This window comes from Miniopterus schreibersii (assembly GCF_964146895.1).
Source record: "Miniopterus schreibersii genome assembly, chromosome: 3".
NCBI lineage: Eukaryota > Metazoa > Chordata > Mammalia > Chiroptera > Miniopteridae > Miniopterus > Miniopterus schreibersii.
In genome coordinates, this window is record NC_138103.1 from 45,217,226 (window position 1) to 45,238,804 (window position 21,579).

The following is a 21,579-nucleotide window of genomic DNA, read 5'->3' on the forward strand; positions in this document are numbered from 1 at the left end:
TTTTAAATTATTAGCAAAGTACCTACCATAAAATAAAAATTCAGAAAATGGCAATTATTACTTATATCATTTAACAATCCGTGACATGTGTTCTAAATTCACACAAATTTCTGAAAAATTCATGCTGGTTTGCTTATTAGGTGGTAGCTCCCTTTTCATAATAAATTGTTTATAATTTTTTTATTTCTCAGTGAATCTCTTCAGAAAAAGTTTATTTTTAAAACATTCACTTTTGTGAACATAAATTCATAAGGACCAGGTCCTGGAAAAGGTTACATCCATATGAACCTAAAATTTCCTGAGAGTTCCTTCTTTGCATTTCCTAGCACCACAAGAATCACAATAACGACAGTCTAAGGATCAATTTAAATGTACAAAGTAAGACGGTAAAAAGATATTTTCATGTACATCTATCAAGAGAATGAGAAGAGAAGCCATAGGAGGAAAAAGATTTGCACAAGACACATCTAATAAAGGACTGTTACCTAAAATATACAAAGAACTCTTACATGTCAACAGTAAGAAAACAATGGACTAAAAAAGTGGGCCAAAGACCCTAACAGACACCTAAACAAAAAGATATGCAGGTGGGAAATAAGCACATGAAAAGATGCTGCATATCATATGTCATCAGGGAAATGCAAATTGAAGCAACAGTGAGATGCCATTTCACACTTATGAGAATGACCACTCTCTAGAACACTGACACCAAATGCTGGTGAGGATGTGGAGCGGCAGGAGCACCATTCGTTGCTGTGAGAATGCAAGAGGGCACGGCCACTTTGGACGACAGCTTAGCAGTTTCTGACATAACTAAACATACTGTTGCCATAGGATCCAGCAATCACACTCCTTGGTATTTACTCAAAGGAGCTGAAAACTCTGAGTAAAAGCCCACACACGTGGGTGTTTATAGTAGGTTCATTGATAATACCAAAACTTAGAAGCAACCAAGAAGTCTTTTATTAGGTAAATGATAAACTGTAGTATATCTAGACAATGAGATATTATTCAGTCTTCAAAAGAAATGAGCTACCAAGCCACAAAAAGACATGGAGGAACCTTAAATGCATATTACTAAGTGAAAGAAGCCAATCTAAAAAGGCTACATAATGTATGATTTTATATGACATTTTGGAAAAGCCAAAATTATATCAACAGTAAAAAGATCAGTGGTTTCCAGCAGCTGGGGGGCAGGGCGAGGAATAAATATCTGGACGACAGAGGATTTTTAGTGAAAAGTATTCTGTATTACACTGGAATGATGGATAAATGTCATTACACATTTGTTCAAACCCACAGAATAAACACCACTGAGTGATGTAAGCTATGAACTCTGGGTGATAATGATGCTATTGTAGGTTCATCAACTGTATGGCAAACCTAGGAAGTGAAATCATATGCCATGGAACACTGCTCTACAGTTAAAAAGAATGAAAGCACCTGGGTCAATCTCCAGAGAATTATTATGACTGTAAAAAGCTAATCTCAAAAGGTTACATTCAGTGAGATTTCATTTATATAACATTCTTGAAGAGACAAAATTGTAGAAATGGAGAACAGATTAAAGGTTATTAGGGGCTAAGAAGGGGGTGGAAGATGGACAGCAGTGTAGCAACAAAAGACAGCAAGAGGGAATCCTTGTAGTGATGGAAATGTTCCAAGTCATGACTGTATCAAACTCAGTATCTGCAATTATAGTATTAAATTATACTTTTTCAAAATGCTCCCATTGGGGCAAAGTAAGTATAGGGTATGTGGGACCTCTCTGAATCAAGTCATATACATACACGGCAATATACAATTATCTCAAAGTTTAAAATTTAATTAAAATATATATCACAGTTGCTGTCACCATGCTTCCCCTGGTGAGGCGAGGCTTCTGTCATCTCATATGCCTCGGGTTCCTAAATAATCTGTTCTGGGATAGGCCTTTTTTATTCTCCTCCGGAAGTTCTAAGTATGTATTGTATTGTATTGTATTGTACTGTATCTGAGACACTGTCCTAATACCAAGAATTAGGTTAAAATATAAATTTCCTGGTTTTCAGTTTAGTGCTTTTTAAAAACAATGAGACTTGTAGGGGAAGCATATGCCCTATTGCATAGCTATGGTCTTAATGTTTTTTAATCAACATATCTTATAATAAAATCAATGAGCAATATTAGCTTCTTCCAATTAACCCCATTGAGTTCTATGTATAATGAAAATTTCACATACATTAGCCTCTTGCTTTTGTTCAATAATTAGTTTTTAAAAAGTACTGCTATAATCAATATACAAAATACTATACAATTATTTTATATGCTTATAACACCATTGAGCAAACAGACTATATGTATATTTTAATTAGAAGAAAATTCTAGTAAATACATGATTAAATAATACAAGATGCATAAGAAGCCATGAATAAATTTAAAATAGGCAAAGGATCAGAACCTTTGCATGTGCTACGTATCGCTATCTCTGACTCCTCTTCACATGTACGGCACCTTCTGTCCTTCAGGTCTCAGCAAAGGTGCCATTTCCTAGGAGACTCCGGACCTCCTATCTTAAGTAGGTGCTCCTCTGTGCTTCTATCTGAACTACCTGTTTCACAGCAATTATCACAATTGTTAATTTCTTGTGTTGTATTGGTCCATTCCACAAAAGTGTAAGCTCCATGAGACATGTGGCCATATACATCTTACCTTTCATTGTATTTGCAGCACTGAGTAGACGTGCAATAAACATTGTTGAACGAATTCCCTATTTACATAGCACATTTTTTGGTAATACATGTAATCTAAAAATTCTGAGATGAAATTAATGGTACCCTGAATTTGCAGACTAGAACAATATTCTAGATGGTTCAATTCTTGCCTTCACTGCAGGCTAGAAGTGGCATTTTGCAAGTCTCTTAAAACTTCTGGGCCGCAGATGTAAGATAATTTGAAAGATAATGTTGAATCAAATGCTCTCTTAAGATTCTGCATTGATTCTATTCTAAGAATTATGATTTTATAACATATAAAGTATTTTTAAGTACTAGGTGATAGTGGTAGAAAATTATACAAAATTAATCATTCATTTTTCCAAAGTCAAACCAAGCATTAAAACCAACAGTAATATTCTAGCTCTTTAATGCCATTGAGTCATAAATAACATATGCTTGATATATTTTCCCATAAACTATTTTCTAATACAGTAGTCGAGGATCATAAATCAAGCGAAGATTGACGTTATTTCCACTTGAGTAAACATGCTTTAAAAGTAACGAGTAAAGGTATGTACACTAGAGTGATGTTTTGTGTTGTATTAAAATCATACCATTTCTAGTGGTTGGCTTTACTCTGTCACCCTATTTTTTTTAAGATAAAATTCTGCAGTAACTACATCTCAGCTGAGGGGTGCATTATTTACATAAGCTAAAACTTTGCTCTTGTGTGAATTTAATGTTACATAAAAACCATTCTTTAAGTTAATTTTTCACTTCATACTATTCAATTATAGGAATCAAAACCATCAAATGATTTTGTCACTGCTGTTGTATGTTTTAGAGACAATTATGTTAAATCCAAATTTATAGGTTTTAACGTTAGTCCCTTAATATATTATATTTTGATAGAACCAATAATGGTATTTCTGTTAAGCAAAGATTCAGTGTAATTCCACTAATTTAAGAATATAGATATGTAACTTACAGCATATTTTTAGTATTTCTGAGGAAATGTAGTTTTGTTTTATTGTTTTTATTATTTTCAAGTAACATAGCATATGAAGCCAACGTGTTACAGAGTAAAAATAATTCTAAATCAACTTTTAGAACTAAATAAAAATTGATTTTAATTATTTAAGTGCATTTAAATATATGTATATACACATATACACACACAAAAGAGGATGTTTAAGAAATATTAAATTAAAATTCAAACATTTCCCCAGAATCCCTGAAGACTATTTATTTAGTGAAATAGTTTAACATATTATTCAAAGACAAATTTCAACCCTACTAATATCTAAATTAATGAGATTTCACAATGACTATTTAGTTAAGTAAATATCCTTAACATTTTCAAGATTATTCCCTGAAGCTAACAATAAAACCTCCATGGCAACAAAGGGCTAATAGAACTTGGGTTAAACAAGACTCATCCCCTGAGTTGCTTGACATATTTACCCCTCCTCAAATATTCTCCTAAGAACACTATTAAAATCATAGAATCAAGCAATGCTGTGATCAAAAGAGACAGAAATTTTGGAGTCAGGGACTTGTGTGTTTTCTACCACTTATTAGGTATGTGATTCTAAGTTATCTAAATTCTCCTAAAGGTAAATACAAACAGTTAAACAGAAAGCAAAGATAACATTCATTGACTTAATATATATAAAACATCCAATATAATATGTGGAACAGCATAAGAATTCAAGAAATGCTATTTCTGCTGAGCAGGAGTGGCTTAGTGTTTGAGCATCAACCTAGGATCCAGGAGATCACGGTTTGATTCCAGGTCAGGGCACATGCCTGGGTTGCAGGCTCGATCCCCAGTAGGGGGCGTGCAGGAGGCAGCTGATCAAAGACTCTCATCATTAATGTTTCTCTCTCTCTCTCTCCCTCTCCTTTCCTCTCTCTGAAATCAATAGACACATTTTTTTAAAAAAAGTAATGCTATTTCCATATATCTACCACTCTAAATTTAAGCCCCTCTCCTCTACTCCCATTCTCATCTCCTGATAAATATAAATAGGTGAAGGAACATGGATCACGCTGATTATGTACATAAAGAGAGAATCAAAGTCAAAGATTTGAGTCAAGAAAACATACTCCCAAAAAATCAAAGAAACCCACAACTTCTATATTAAGATAATACTTAAAGATTGCCTCTTCCAACAATATGTAGTCAGACATGCTGGTGAGAGGGTCAGCTATTCTATTCTTTCTTCATATCCACTAAATTTCTGTTCTCACCTTTGAAAGGCTCAGTGACTCCAATATGGCATTTAATACCAAGCTGTAATAAAAGCCACAGTATAAGTGACAGGGGCAGGCTCCTAACATTCTGAGTTGTATAACAGGATAGATGGTATTGCCATTCACTGAAATAAGGAATACTAAAAGAGTGAACTAGGTTGGATTGGACTGGGTTGGACTGAGATTTTTAATTCAGCCTCGGACACAGAAAATTTAGTGTACTCCTAAGACACCCACGGAGGCATGTTAAGTAGGCAAATGATTATAGAGCCAGACAGTTCAGAGGAGAAATCCAAGAGTAATAAATGTGGGTCACCTTTATTTTATTTTATTTTTTTAAATATATTTTTATTGATTTCAGAGAGAGGAAAAGAGAGGGAGAGAGAGAGACAGAAACATCAATGATGAGAGAAAGTCATTGATCGGCTACCTCCTGCACACCCCCGCTGGGGATCAAGCCCAGAACCCAGGCATGTGCCCTGACCAGGAATCAAACCGCAATCTCCTGGATCCTAGGTCCATGCTCAACCGCTGAGTCATGCCAGCGGGGCTGGGTCACCTTTAGGAGATCACCTAGGGACAGAGTTCTGGGAAGGAAGTGACATAGCCTATGGCCATGCCTTTCATAACTCCAAAATACATTGGCTGAGTGGAGAAAAATAAGTTTATAAAGAAAGAGTGGCCAGAAAGAGAGGAGTAAGATCTGGCATAGTGGGTCCCAAAGGCCAAGTGAAAAGGAGAAACATAAAGTCAACAAAGTCAGACATTGTGAGGAGGTCAAGTAGGACAGTTGCTAAATTTAGTAATGAAGAGACCACTGGTGACCTTACAGATGCTTATTTCAATAGTGATGGAGCAAAAGCCAGGTATATATGGGTTGAGAAGTAAGTGGAAGTTGAGAAAATGCTCGTGCATAATCACTCTTAGAACAAGTTTGACTAAGAAAACAGAAAGCAAGGAAATATGAAAATTTTAAAAAGTTATCTGGGGTGAACAAAGAGGTGAATATTATTTTTAGGATCAAGACTTAAGCATATTTAAAAAGTGATGCAGGTCCCAGCTGAGAAGGTGAACATAATATATAAAATAATGCAAATTTTCTGGAAAAGTAAGAGATGATGGGATACAAAAAACAGGCATGAGAAACAGATTTAGAGCAAGGAACAGTTCTTCTATGGAAGTAAAGAAAGAGAATGGGTACAAAATGTGTTGGATTTGGATAGCTAGTCCCAGGAAATAAGAGCCACCCCATGACTCTAACTCTTTCTGTAATGTAGGAGAGATATTCTTTTACGTCAATGGGAGAAATAAGGAGATCAGAGATTTGACAAAAGTGAAGAATATTTGAAAAGTTGTGTGGAAAGAAAGAGCAAGTATAGAGCAGAGAGAAATCCTATACTTCACAACTTTCTTGAATATGTAAGATTATAACAGAAAGTCTCTATAATCCAGTGACATTAAATAAACTATGCCAGTAATCCCTGTTGGAGATGCAAATGATGACCAAAGTCAGATTAGAAATTTTAAATTTCATCAAAATTTACTTCTTGAAATAGTAGAAAACATAATTAACACAATTAGTAAAAGCAAAAGTATACCAAGACAAGTAAAGTCAGAGGTTTTGGGAAGACATTTACAGATCCAGAAATCAGCGAGAAAAACAATAGTGAGGCAAAAACAGCACAGCAAATGTCAACATGATTTTTATAGGAGAAGCAGACTGCTATTTTCTAATGTTTATATGCTTCCTTTTAACACAGTAGAAGCCAATTTCTACATAAAACTGGCCTGGCACTTGCTTAACAAGGAATTCAGAGTGAATCCTTAGTGGACAGTAATGAGGGGAAATAAAGACAGCTTTTAACAGGATTTTTCAGAAAATAGTTCAAACGTAAAACATTAAGACATATAATCAGTACTGACAAAAACATAATTATTTTTCTAGAGTCCTAGAAAGTATCTAAGTTTTATACTTAACATGAAATTTCAGCTTCTAGAAATTTTAAATTCATAATACACGTAACTGAAGTATTTTTGTAAAATTACATCAATTACACTTTCTTCCAAGTTATTTTTGTTTTACTCACTCAGACTTCTTTTCATGGGTCTTAGAAGATTCCTCGATTCTTTTCTCTAGCTCCAGGACAGCCTCCTCCTTATTTAAGAGCATTTGCTGTGTCTGCACAAGTTCCTCTGCTAAAGTTTTCAACCTAGAATGAACAGTTTCCTCATTATCAACCCATACATTAATTGCATTCACTTTACACACACACACAAATGTATTTATACTTCTAAGGTTGTGATGTCCGAAACAGTAGTCATTGTAATTTAACTTAAATTAAAGTAAAATTTCAGCTCCTCAGTTGCATTAGCTGCAATTCAAGGGCTCATACAAACACACGTGGCTAGTGGCTACCTTACTGGATGGTGCAGAACATTTTAATAATCACAGTAAGTATTCCTGGGCAGTGCTTTTCTAGAGTCTTACTCATCAAATGGAAAAAGAGAAACAGAAACAACAATCAGAGAAAGAAGAAAGGACTAAATTAAACAAATTCCTCTCATGGTCCAGAAAGAGCAGATAGTGTAAAGAGTATGGTTTTTGTTTTTAAACATGTGTTTACATTCTGGTTTTGCCACTACTTATCTGAGATCCTGGGCCAGTTACCTGGCTCATATTCTCATTTGAGTAAAGTAATATCTGCTTCAAAGCACTGTTTTGAGGATCAAATGAACCAATGCAAATATAACTGGTACTTAGTAGGCACTGAGTAAATGGTTCCCAGAATTATTTGCATGATATATCTATCATAATCTATAATATAGATCCCAATACTCTTATTTTAAATTAAAGAAAGTGAGGCTCCATTGTATGACAATTTAAATTGATAGTAAGCTATTTGCACATATTGTAATAATGCTTTAGAGTGTTTTCTATACAGATTTGAAGAAAATTAAATAAACAAAATTAATATGAACTCAAAAACCAGATAATTTATTGTCATATAAAATGCATTTGGTCCTGAATAGAAAAATTCTACCACAAAAGACACACAATTATCAAAGCACAGTAAAATTTTTATCTTTAGCCTTCTAAAGCAATACATGAAACCCAAAATATAAAAAGTAAAATAAAATAATCCAAGTCTATTAAAATTCTAGATTATTTAAAGTTAAAGTGATGGTAAATAAAGTCAAAAGCAAAAGTCAACCTGTAAAAAAAAACTAGCAATGCAAATTACAAGCAAAAGCCCTCTTAATGCAGAAAAACTCTTAGAAAAAAAGATAACCTAATATGAAAACAAAGAACACAATTGGAATTTCATCAAGAAAAAAAATCAACTAATCAATAAGCACATGGAAATATTTACAAGCTGACCCACAATTAAATATCTGCAGATTAAATAAACAGTAAATTATTTTTCACCTAGTAAAACAGACAAGTATGAAAAAGAGTGATAATATCCAGTGTTCTCATATTGAAAAAAAAAAACCACACATATACACTGTTGATGTGACAAAATTGGCAAAAATTTTTCATAGGTCAATGTGGAATTGTCTCTCAAACCTCAAATTAGAATATTCTGTGACCATCTAAAATTATGTTTTTCAAAAATAATTTACAATGTGCACAAAACTTAATATGGAGATGTTTGTTGCAACACTGTTTGTAAAACAAAACATCAACAAGGGAATGGCGGAATGAATTTTAATCCATTTAAGAGACAGAATAGCATGTAGACACTTAAAAATGAGATGCACACTTGTAAATTCTTCTAAGGCATATCTTTAAATTAACCGGCATGATGCAGAATACATATAGCACAGTTCCAGTTATATTAAAATAAATGTATGTGTATATGTGCTATGAACTGAAATGTATCCCCTTAAAATTCTTATGTTGAAGCCCTAATTGCCAATGTGATAGTATTTTTTTTTTTATAATATATCTTTATTGATTTCAGAGAGAGGAAAGGAGAGGGAGAGAGAGAGAGAGAAACATCAATGAAGAGAGAGTCATTGATCGAGCCCACAACCCGGGCATGTGCCCTGACCGGGAATCGAACCCTGATCGCCTGGCTCAACCGCTGAGCCACGCCCGGCCCGGCAATGTGATAGTATTTTTAGATGGGGCCTTTGGGAAGCAATTAGGGTCAGATGATACCCTGAAAGCGGGGCCCTCATGATGAGATTAGTGCCTGTTAAGAAGAGATACTGAAGAGTCTGCTCACACTCTCTCCCTCCACACACAGAGAAGTCAGGAGAGCACACAAGAAGGCAGCGGTCTGCCAGCCGGGGAGGGGGTCTAAGCAGGAACCAAACCCGCCAGCACATTGATCTAGAACTTCTAACCTCCAGACCTGGGAGAAATAAATTGTGGTTGTTTAATGCACCAGTTCATGGTATTTTGTTATGGCAGGCAGAGCAGACTAATATAATATGTATATAGTTATGTGTGTGTTTGTGTGTAAAAGCACAGAAAAACCAGATTACTACCAATGAAACTCATCAACATTCTGAGGGCTGTGGGATTGGAATAGGTGGTGATCTAAGACCAAAAAAAGCATTTTATAGTTCATTCTATATTTATTTATACTATTTGAATCTCATAACAAAAATTAATTTAACTCTTACATTATTAACTAATAGGTAATAGAGATGGAAGAGGCAGAAAAACCGAGATATAATCAGAAAAACTCAAAATACAGCAATCCAGATGATTTTCACCTTTGTTTAGAGTTAAGCAACATAATAAATCTAAATGGGTTGGTGAGGGCATTACTATATTATAGCAAAACATAATCAGTGATGCTTGTAATGATCTAGAATCATATGAAAAAGGCTAAATTAAGGTCAGTATTTTTCTTTAAGAATATATATATATTTTTAAAAGATTTACATCAAATCCAGTAAAATTATGTTTTTGAATTGGATGACAAGATGAACTTTGGTTATCTGGAAAATTCACTTAGGCAGAATAACTCATATCCTGACTAGATAAAGAAAGCATTACTGTATTAAAATCAGAGATCATTCTCAAGAAATTACATTTCAATTTCTGGTTTCAAGTTACTTATAAATAATTATAAACAAATAAATAACACAGAATGCTTTGCTATTTATAAAATTCTGCCTTATATATGATCACATTTAGACCTCACAAAAGTCAGCAACACGGGACCCTACCTCAGAACCTGTCCCGACCACCTTCTGTCACCCCAGTCCAGAAGTAACAGTAAAAACCAACCCCTCGCCACTGTCTTGGCCATGTTACATCAAAGCTGAATTTGATTAGGAAGCTTTTCTTCTCTTCATCACTTTCCTCTTCTCTGTTCTATCTTTTACCTCCCTCCCCTACATCTTTTTCTTACTCTGTCTCTCTTCCTGATTAATTTTCTGCTCACCTTTCTTCTCAATTCTTCATTCATTCATTTAAACAAGTGTTTACAAGACACTAGGGATAAAATAAACAAACCTAGATTCAGAAAATGTGCATTCTAGTAGAAGGGACATCAACTTTCCCCCCCCCCCCCAACCCTCTCTTTCCTTTTTTCCTCTCTTTGACAATTACTGTTTGCTTTCCCTAGTTTCTTCTCAATTCTTCTCACTGTACATACCCTCCAACCCATCCTGCAATAAATACACAGTCACACCAAACTGTAAGAGGCAGGCACCATGGCTTACTCCTCACAGTATATTCCTTACACTTAGCACAGTGTCTTGCACATAACAAGTGCTCAACTCCACTCAGTTCTGTCCTGCTTTTCTTGCTAGAAGACCAACATTCAACTTTTTCCGTAATTCTCTAATAAGTATGAAGGCTCTCCTGATTCCTATCACTCTGAATTATCTAGAAAGTAAAGAGCTATGTTAATGTGGAAACAGCATAATTTACAACTTTTACCCACCAACTAATTCTGGAGCTAAACATACATGAGCCACTACTGCAGTGGTGCAGTGAGGAAAGCTTTAGTCCTCTGTATAGGAGTCATTGGTGCAGGGCTGGCTCCGTTCATACAAAATTACGTCATCAAGCTCGCTTTACCCCGCCACATCAGAATAAGAGAAGCATCTGGGCTTACAGCTCTACATCTCTACCACATCTTGTAAAGCACCTCATTCTGGTGTACAAGACACCAGCTCTGGAACCAGACACACCCAGGTTTAACATTTACTTAGCTTTTCTAAACTTCCATTTCCTACTCTAATAAAATGAAAATTTAACACCTAACTTAAAGGGTTCCTCTGACTATAATGCATATTTTTTAAGTTCCTAGTACAGATTTTGAAGCATAGCATATTTCCTATAAATGTAACTTTATATTATTAACTAATTTTATTAGTCCTGTGAGAAATATTTTTCTGAAAAGTAATTTTAAGTTTTGTCTTTTTTTTTAATTTATTGATTTTAGAGTGAGAGAAAAAAGAGAGAGAGGGTAAGAGAAACATCGATTTTTTTGTTCCACTTCTTTATGCATTCATTGGTTGATTCTTGTATGTGCCCTGACTGGGGATCGAACCCACAACCTTGGCATATTCTAACCTTGACGACATTCTAACCAACTGAGCTACGTGTCCAAGGCTGTCTTCTTTTTTTTTAAAAGAATATTTTGTTAACATTGGATGCAAAAAATGTTGCTCCCAAAGCAGAGGTAGGATTGAATATATTTTAAGTGAAATTCAAAACAGGTTATATTTTTATTATTTATACATTACTCTCAATTAAGGACAAGTAAAATAAAGGAACATTGCAAGCATGCTACATTAAAAATAGAGGAGCCACTAACAATTAAAAGTTGTTTGTCCCTTCACAACAATTATTTCCAAGAACTTTAAATCTTTGGCAATGTGAAAATTTTTCAGTCCCATGAGAAATTAACATACGCTTGTATTTCGTTATCCCTGATGCAAGTGAAGGAGTAAGCATGTCTATAGTCACAAACATAAACACACACACGTGTTGATTTGATGTGAAATAACAGTAGTAATATCACCACAAATCTAAAAGAAAGCAAAAGAAATGTTATTATTGATTTCTTCATAATAATTATTTGGAAAAATTCAAGGGAAGGTGTTTGATTGTGGTGAACATCACTGTTGCCCTAGTTAACTTTTGGGCTGCCCTTTTTCCTTGCTATTTTTACTCGGACAGCAGGCTAGGGAGGGAGGAATGAGATGATAGCCAGAGTCCTAACCCAAGCTACAATGGGCAAGTTAAACGACCTGAGACCCCCTAACCCCATTTTTCAGAAATCATTGGCACATGACAGTTCTAGTAAAGTATATTTAAATCTCAATCTGCTAGTACTTTCTACTTCCTTTAGTAATTAGTCGGCCTCCTGAAAAAATATAACTTAAGCTATTAATGAGAAGTTACATTTTGAGGCTTTACTTTGCTATAATTTTTTAGTACAAGTCAGCTCATTTGTGAAAAGAGTGAAGTGGTACTTATTCCTTTTCGAATTCCTTGTCTATGCTAAGACAACTTTAACCCAGAAAAAAGAAAGAAATCTACCACAAGCTTGCCAGATAAGAGCTGGCAATGTACTATAAGTTCAGACAAAGGCCTCGCATAGCTAACAATGCTGTTCCCTGGCAGGTCTATTCTGCTAGCTAGAACCACTACCTATTAGGTTTATCAGTGAAAGCCCAAGTAAGAAAGAAGGCAGGCAAGAATCAGGAAAGCAGGAGACCAAGGGAAAGGAATAATAATATAGTTTCCTCAATTTTCTCTAGCTCCTGATCATGTCAAGAAAATAGTTCATATTCTTGAGGGTTTAATCTTTTATAGCCTGAGCACACACACAAAAAAGCATAACTGAGCTTTCTTCTAAGTCTTAAATTTTAAAAATTGAGTAAAGTTAAGTATTATAAGTGAAAATTTCTTAATATTTCTAACTCTCTAGAGATCCTTGGTTGCAAATTAAAAGTAGACAAATGATTTAGAAGAATGAAATTATCTGGGGAAAGCATGTTGCCTTTTTTACTACCATACCCCTAAAAAAAAAAAAAAAAAAGGGAGAACCTTGACTTTCATTGTATACCCTTTTGTAAGATTTTCAGATTTTATCATCTGCATGTATTAGTTAATTTTGAAAGATTCAACTGTATTTAAACATACAAAAGCCTAAAACAATTATTGTGGATAATAAGTTTTCAGTACTTATACAATACTGTTTGTATCCCCAAACCACTGGATATCATTATCTATATCTTACAGCACTCTTAGAGAGACCCAACTTCCTAAAAAGCTATAAATGACAAACTTCTAATACTGTCACATTGTGACATTTGGGTTAACAAAAACCCAAATGGAATAAGGGTTACAGTTGCCTGAAGTAATTTTCTGACATCTTTATTACTACAACATAAATGAAATAAACCATTTTTTGCAATCTCATAGGAATTTGTGTATGACCTTCTACACCACTGCACAAACATTTATTAGTTTTTCTCAATATTAAACAGAAGGTGACTCCTAATCAACCAAGCAAAAGTTTTTGTTAAAAATATACACCTCCAATCTGACAAATCCACCTGCATTCTATGCAACTTCTTTGTTTCCCTTAATCAAATTCTCCTTCTACTATATCATCTGCCTTCTAATATTTTAAATATTTCCAAATCTTTCAAACTCACTCATTAAAAAAGTATTCCCTTAATATAGCCTCACATATGTGTAGTATATGTTCACCCAAAAACTAAACTTGAACTAAGGTTGTGAGAACAGCCCAAAACAGACCTGATAAAACCAAGGTCCTGCTTAGGACATGAGAGTACTGCAGTATTTGTCATTCCCTTGATTGAGAAAATTGATTCAGACAGTTTAATAAGTAAAATTGGTATCATTCCTACAAGAGTCAGCAAACATTTTCTATAAAGGTCTGGAGGGTAAAATGTTTTAGGCTCTTCCACAAAGAGGCAAAATCAAGGTATTAATATAAGAAAAAAGAAAACTAATATTCACAAATATTTTACTGACAAATTCAAAATATAATAATAATAATAGAGTACAATTTATCATAACAACAGTCTACTATGAGAAGGATAGAAATATTTTAAGGGTGGGTGATAATGTTTACCTTCATTGAAATTCAAAGGTAGTGCTTATCATAAAAATAAGCTACAAATGTTCACTTGTTAAAGACGATATATAAAGAGATTTTATGTATTTGATCTTTGAAAATATCTTTTCAAACAGATGGGCGTTGCCAAATTCCAATATCAATCCCTGAGCATATGATTTCAATTGAGCATACTGATTGCTTAGCTGACATTTATAAAATTATATTACATGAGATTTAGCATGTCACTACATTGCACATTCATCACTTCTAAAGTTAGGTGGGAACTCCTCAATTGCACAGTTAAATAGATTTTGAAATGTCAAAATATATGTACCAAGGTCAGAAACATGCTACTGGAAATGTAGCTTGAGCTCAGAAATTTCATCAGCTACAAATTTTGTAAGAATGGTGATCTTGCTTTCTGTTTTAATGTTTGACTGCACAGGGAGTATATAACAACCTGACATTACCTGGAATTCAAATAACATTAGATGTCATCTAAATGACTTTCCTGCAGTATAAGTTCTGCCTATAAGCACTGTATTAGCTTGTAATTTTAGGTTGAACTCAACAGGAAACTAATCAAGTCTTCAGCACAAGCTAATATCCAAAACTTTGAGAATTCAGCGTTCACTAACAGTAGTTGAGGGAAATTCTGATTATTTAGAAATATTCCAATCTGAGCTCTGCACTAAAGAAAATAATAATAATCACAGTAAAACTTTTCACTTATAAATCACCAAAGTCCTGTGTGATAGGGCAAGCCAAGATATGCAGTTTCCATTTCTTACCAAAATTCATGTAATTGTTGATGGTCAAGTCCACAAGAGCAAATGTAGGTCCTTGTTGACATTATTGATTCAGTAACATATGGTTATATTCAAATATTTTCCACAAAGTACCTCGTGATGAATAACCATAGGATTAAAACACTTAACATTCGTACATGCTTCGTAAATTTGTTCAACTAAGCCTCTTTCTGATCCACACATATTTTTAACACCAGCATTTGTTACACATCTTAAAAGATTCTACTTCAGTTTGTACTGGACTAGTGTTTTCTTTACTTCTTTGAAAATATTCTTATGTGTAGTTGATCCACTCAGGCTATTCACAGAGAGTAAGTCTTCAGTCACTTAAAACTTGGCACTGACTCTTCAAATAAACTGAGCACTTTTTGATCACACTTGCTGACTCATCAAGAGTCAGGGAAAACCACATGAAATTATTTGCCTTGTCTTTTTTTAATCAACTAATGATGCAGCTCTCAATGTCTCAACTCCTCAAGCAAATGTTCTCACTGAAAGACTAATGGTTATAACAAGTTTATTTTCACTGGACATACTTCTTCGGTTACTGCAGTGAAACACTATTTAATTAATTCATCATCAGTAAATGGCTTTCCTTGCTCAGCTAACAAATGAGCCACCCAGGAACTTATTTTGGTTGCACCCTCATTTACATATTTTACTTTTCTGAAGAAAGTCTGCTGTAATGAGGTATTCCATTTTCAATCCTCTAAATTTTCTGACGAGCACTCTCCTCTGAGCTGGTAATACTGAGCTGCATGATTATTTGGTAATGTAAGCATATATTGCATTATTTTTGCACAGTCAGAGTGTCACTGCGAACTAAACACAATGCTTTACCATCTAATTCAATAACAAAATAATCCACACTCCACTGTGTCTTAAAAGTGTGACATTCAAAATCCATTTTCTTTTCTTGTTTTGACTTAAGAGGCATGGACTAATATTAAAAGGTAAATAAAATGATGTTGTACAGCAGTATGTGTGGCACTCAAAATGCTGTTGGGTTGTAACTGTGTCACCGTGATCTGCGATGTGCCAAGCAGCAGTGTGAAGTGATGAGAATGTCCCCACGTGGTCTTTGTCACAAATGCTCAACTTTGCCGTTGTAGCAGGAGATCACCCATAGACAACAGGCAAATGAATAAGCGTGGATATGTTACAATACAACTTTAGTTATGTACTGATGTTAAATTTACGTAGCTTTCATGCATCAGAAAATATAATTTTCCTTTTGATATTTTTTATTCACGTAAAAACATAAACAGTATTCTTAGCTCACAGACTGCATAAAAATAAGTGGCAAGCTGGATTTGGCCCACAGGTGGTAGTTTGCTGACTCATACCCCACAAAAATCCAAGAAAATCTCTTTTCCACATAGAGAATTACCACTGTTCAATTAAGGTATCTTATTTATATCCCACTGTAAAAGTTAAACACATTATTACTTTAAATTTTTTAAAATGTACTGGGAAATAGGAGGCCTAGGGTTGGTTGGGCTTCAGTTTAGAATACAAGACTGAAATTCAAATATATTTCCTATTGATAGGTGGTAACAACTTATAATTAAGAGACTTCATTTGAAACTAGAAAAGTCAGTCAACAAAAGAACTAAATAAAACCTTAACTCTTTACCATTTTATTAAAATTAATCAAAATTCCTCTTTTGGCAGACATATCAATGTTCATATTATGAGGAATAGCTTGCTATTTGTAATTTCTTATTTAAACTACTGATATGCTGATTCATAACTCCATTTACCTTGCTTAAAATTTGCAATTGATCACAAATGGATGCCTCTTCTATTCAAATGCCAAAACCCATACGACAGACACTTAAATACATTTTTATTTCAAAATTCTATAGACCTGGTTTTTTTCAGGTTATTTTGATAAACTGAAATTATTTAATTAGTGATTACCTTAGAAGAAGTATTTGCATATATAATCTTAATAAATGGATGATTAAAAATAAAACTATAGTATCTCTTCCAGCATTTGACAGAGAGATCCAAAAAAGAAACAAATGGAAAAGGGGTGTTGGAGGGGAAGGAGAGAGGCTGCAGATAACAGAAACAAAGGAAGCAAGATCAGATTCAGGCCTGAAGATAATACAACCTGAGTGCATGTGTAGTGGGAAATATACATTTTCAGGTGTCCAGTGCTAGAAATTATCAGAGGCCCAGAAATAGCCCTTTATCACAATCATGATCTACCAAGCAAAATAATTTCCTATAAATAGAAAATAAAATATCCTACAAATAACTGAGTTTAACTTTTCTATGTATAGAAGAGTGTGTGTATATCTATATTTATATGCAACCTTTATAACTATAGTTCATAGATAATTAGAGTATGATAAAATGCTGAGTGGCACATATTTAGATGGTAAATGCAATAACTTTGTCACTTAGTATTATATGACTAGATTTTCATCAAGTCTGAAAAGGGGCAGGCAGCAACACTGTATCTTGTTTTGGATATAAATACTAATTGTGTAATAATCTCAGAGCCTCTTAAATTTATTGGAGAAAACTCTACATAACACAATAAACAGAAACCAAGAACATAAAACATTAAATTTATGAGTAAGTTTCTGCTAATGAAAACAATTTTATGCTACATTTAAGAATATAAAAAAGAAAAAAATTAAAAGGTGTCATCTAGTCAGTCTATTGTAAAAGTGCTAGTTTTCCACAGTAATGCTATACAATTTGAGGAATATAAATTCATTAGAAACGTTTAACAAAAAAGACATTCTTTAAATATAAAAGATAAGATATTCACGTAAGTATTAGTCCTTAGTCATTTTGGGTCATGAAGCCCTCTACAGATTTGCAGAAAGCAATATACACATTTCTACAAACAATTTTAGTGGATCTATGGCAGAGATTTTCAATCCTGTCTGCATAAAATCACATGGGAAGTTTACCAAAAATTCCAATGCCCAATCTTACCTTCAGAAAATCTGATTTAGTTGTTTTAGGGTAGGTCCCAGGTATCAGCATGTTTTAAAGCTCCCTAGGTGATCCCAATACAAAGTCAGATATGAGATCCACTATTCATAAAGCCCCTGAATACTCTCCATAAAACAGTCTTCATTCACTCACTCAACAAAGATGTTAATTAATCATTCACAACATCTGACATCTAGCCAAGAATTTTGAAGAGTCCATGAGAAATGTGGTCCAATTTTCTCTGTTTCATAGTCACTACTAATCAGCAGCCTGGGAGATTGCCAGTATCACTATTTATAGAAAAACTCTTCAGGAGTCATAAATTAATGATTCTCCACAATGGACAGGGTGGTCACTGATCCCTTAAACAAACATAAAGGAATGCAAACAAAGGGGAAAATGTTTCTGAAGTTTTCCTTAATATTATTCCATATTAATGCATTAGAGATCTTAAATGAGCTAAGGAAACATGTAGAATACAGGCAAGCACAGACCATAAAATAGGAACATTTTCAAATAGAGCTTTTGGGAGAGTTATACTCTAAAACTATTTAAAGCGATGTGATTCAGAAACAAATGCTTAATAAAAGGAATGACTGACACAATGAAAAGAAAAATAAATACCTAATATTCTGGAGAGAGTCATGCTGACAAAATACTCAAAGAATGAAAAATAAAACCACATTTATTTAACATTATAAATATTAGCCCCAACATACTTCTCCACTTGCCCTATCCATTCACCTCCATTTCAAGGTATAGTCTATGTACATATGAACATACACACACGTACCACTTTTTATTACTAGACTCGCTCCATAAATACGATTCTGTAATTTGGTTTTGCTCTTTATCATACATTTTGGACATCTTTCCACATAAGCATACATGTCAACCTAGCTTATTGTATTTAAAACCTGCGTAATGGAAAAATTGTGGGAAAACTAGGGCTATACTATAATTCATTTAACCAAACACTGTTTCCAATGTTTTGCTCAAATAAAAGGACTGTTTTGAGACCTTTATCGTCCTTAGCCTCTATTCAAATAATATCATATATATTAAAAAGTGGTTCCTCAGAAACCCTCATTCATATGCAGATATTAAAAAGTGAGAAAATTTAACCCACGAATTGTTTGAAATATTTTTGTGTGTACTGAATTTAATAATTAATGAAGTCACATAGAATACCTTATAGCAGTTTTCTTTTCATATTTTGCAACTAACAAAAAATTTTCAGATATCAAATATTTCCAAAGGCCTCTGTAAAACCTAAACATTGTGTTTATAGTCCTTAATGTATGAAACCACCCCAAGTAGTAATAAAACAAAAAACAAAAAATAATACATAGAACTTACTATGTGCCAAGAAATAGTCCACGCATTCTACGTCTACTCATGCATGGAACCATAACACTATGAGTTAGGTGCCATTATTATTACCATTTTACAATTAAGAAAAATGAGGCATAAAGGAATTAAATAATCTGTCCAGTTTCACAAAGGTAATAAGCCGTACTGTCAGGGTTCACACCCAGGTAACCCAACATACATATCTTTGCATACTTGTAGGCTAAAGTTCTAGAGGTAGAATTTCTAAGTCAGAGTGTATGTGTAAGTTGAATTTTGATGTATATGGCCAAATTATCCTCCAAAAAGGTTATACTAGTTTTCATTTCTGCCAAGACTTCACGAGGGCTTATTCCTCCATAACCTACACAACACTGGGTATTATCAAATCATTGAATCCTTGCCAATCTGGGAGGTGAAATAGCTTCTTTTAAATATATATATTTCTTTAATTATTGGTCATTTGCATTTATTTTTCCCAAGCTATTTGTTTGCTTGCTTCATTCATTTCTATTGGATATATTTCAACACTACCAACAAAAAAATTAACAAATTAATGCCTCAGGGAAGAAAAGATACAGGGTGGGGCAAAGGTGTACAGTTGTGAATACATGAAACACAGTTTATTCTTGTATTATTGTTTATTAATTATTGTATGATTTTCCATATGAACAACTGTAAACCTATTTTTGCCCTAACCTATATTAGTTTTACTTTAAAGCACTAATATTATGTTAAAAGAAAGATTTTCCTCTTGCATTGTTATATATATATGTATCTTGATGCAATTACCTTAGATTATCTTGACAGTGCCAACAGACACACTGAATAACTCATTCTTGGAATAAAATTCCTGAGGAAAACCTAATCTTAAACTCATATCCTAAATTTAGGTACTATTCAATGAAATGTAGCTAAAGTTCTGCCTTAGTAAGATGTAAGCAAGGAAATCTTCTATCACATTATCAAAGATATATTATCTTTAATTTATTACATTTTTGTTCATTGCTTCATCATCATAATTAAGAAATAATGATTTATGAGCATAATTAGTTTTGCTCTCATTATACCCTGAATAGCAATAAAACAAATTCTTCTTTGGTTACAAAATCTCTTATTTTATATAAGCTTATAACAGGTAGTTATTTTTAATTTTACCACATTATACTCCAATATCTATATGCTCATTCTTTCTTGATGTTTATTAAAATAAATTGATCAATTTTAGTGTAAACTCCTTGAAAGTATTAACCCTTGCAACCTTAAATACAGAGAAAATATATTTTTGATAAACAAATGGATAAATTATTTGGGAGCAATGTAATAATTTTTAAAACAGGAGTAATTTATGTCATATTCCTTCACCAAGCAGCACAGGAATTAAGAAATGGAATTTGTCAAAAGAATTGAGAAACCCTACCTTCATTCACCTCTACTGTTTAGAGCAGAGTTTCTCAACCTGGACACTACTGACACTTTCACGTGTAGGAGCCGTCCTGTGACTACAGGAAGTTCAACAGCATCCATGGCTTCTACCCACTAGATACAAGTAACACTTTCCCACCTGATAAACAGAAATGTCTCCAGGTATTGCCAGATTTCCCTTGGGGACAAAATCACCCAGGGCGAGCACTGGTTTAGAGATAACTGACACTGTAATGATATACCTAAAACCAAAGTGAAACTACTGTGACGGGCTTCAAAACTTGGGAAACAGCTTCAAGAATCCCGATATGACTGCTAGGGAAAACCTTCTAACACAGGGTACTCCCAAGCCTCCATTCTTCTCACCGACAGTCAGTCCACAAGGACTATCAAGCCTTCATTTTACACAGGTGATTCCACACGCATTGTTAGTTTCTTCAATCGCATCAGGCCAGCTTTAAAGACACTAAACCCCTTTCCAAGAGCTAGTCCCGGGATCATAACATTCAGTCACTTATCTGCAACACTGTTACAGAACAACAGAAAGGAGATTGTTTACATATATTAGATGGGGACTTGTGGCTGACTCTTTTGAGGTAACCTTTCCAACAGGTCAGGTGATCTAACAAGCCCAATGTTAAAGAGCAAGTGAGAGCATAGTCATCTCTAGGTGTGGTTCTGACAGAAACAAGCGCATACAGTGCTTATTAAGAGATAGAAGTTTCTTTGTGTTGTGTCTGAAAAAAATCAAGAGATAGGTTAAATATTTAAAAGTAGAATGGCTTAATTATATTTTCTAGATTTAAAAACGTACTATTTACAGGCTTTAATATTTGAAAAGGACTAAAAAACACAAAACTTTAAAATGTTATGCAGTCGCAACAAAGCAAAGAAGGGATGGTTGACCAGCCTACGATAGAGGACATCTCTGCTTAAGGAGAACTCAGTTAAAAGGCAAATTTTTGTACTAAACGATGCTGACATCTACAATTCTCTTATTGCTAACATTCATTTCCA

At 33.9% G+C, this 21,579-nt stretch overlaps 1 protein-coding gene across 6 annotated transcripts in view; it reads right to left on the reverse strand.

Annotated features, from left to right (window-relative positions):
* Positions 1–21,579, reverse strand: part of FER (FER tyrosine kinase) — a 315,987-nt gene that overhangs the window by 218,384 nt on the left and 76,024 nt on the right. For all 6 annotated transcript variants that reach the window (XR_013998437.1, XR_013998438.1, XM_081132190.1 and 3 more), the window contains one exon: positions 7,040–7,162. Coding sequence is in view for 4 of the 6 variants with exons in the window: in XM_081132190.1 (XP_080988316.1) it covers positions 7,040–7,162 (123 nt within the window). In the remaining 2 variants the exon portion in view is untranslated. The remainder of the gene's footprint in view (positions 1–7,039; positions 7,163–21,579) is intronic.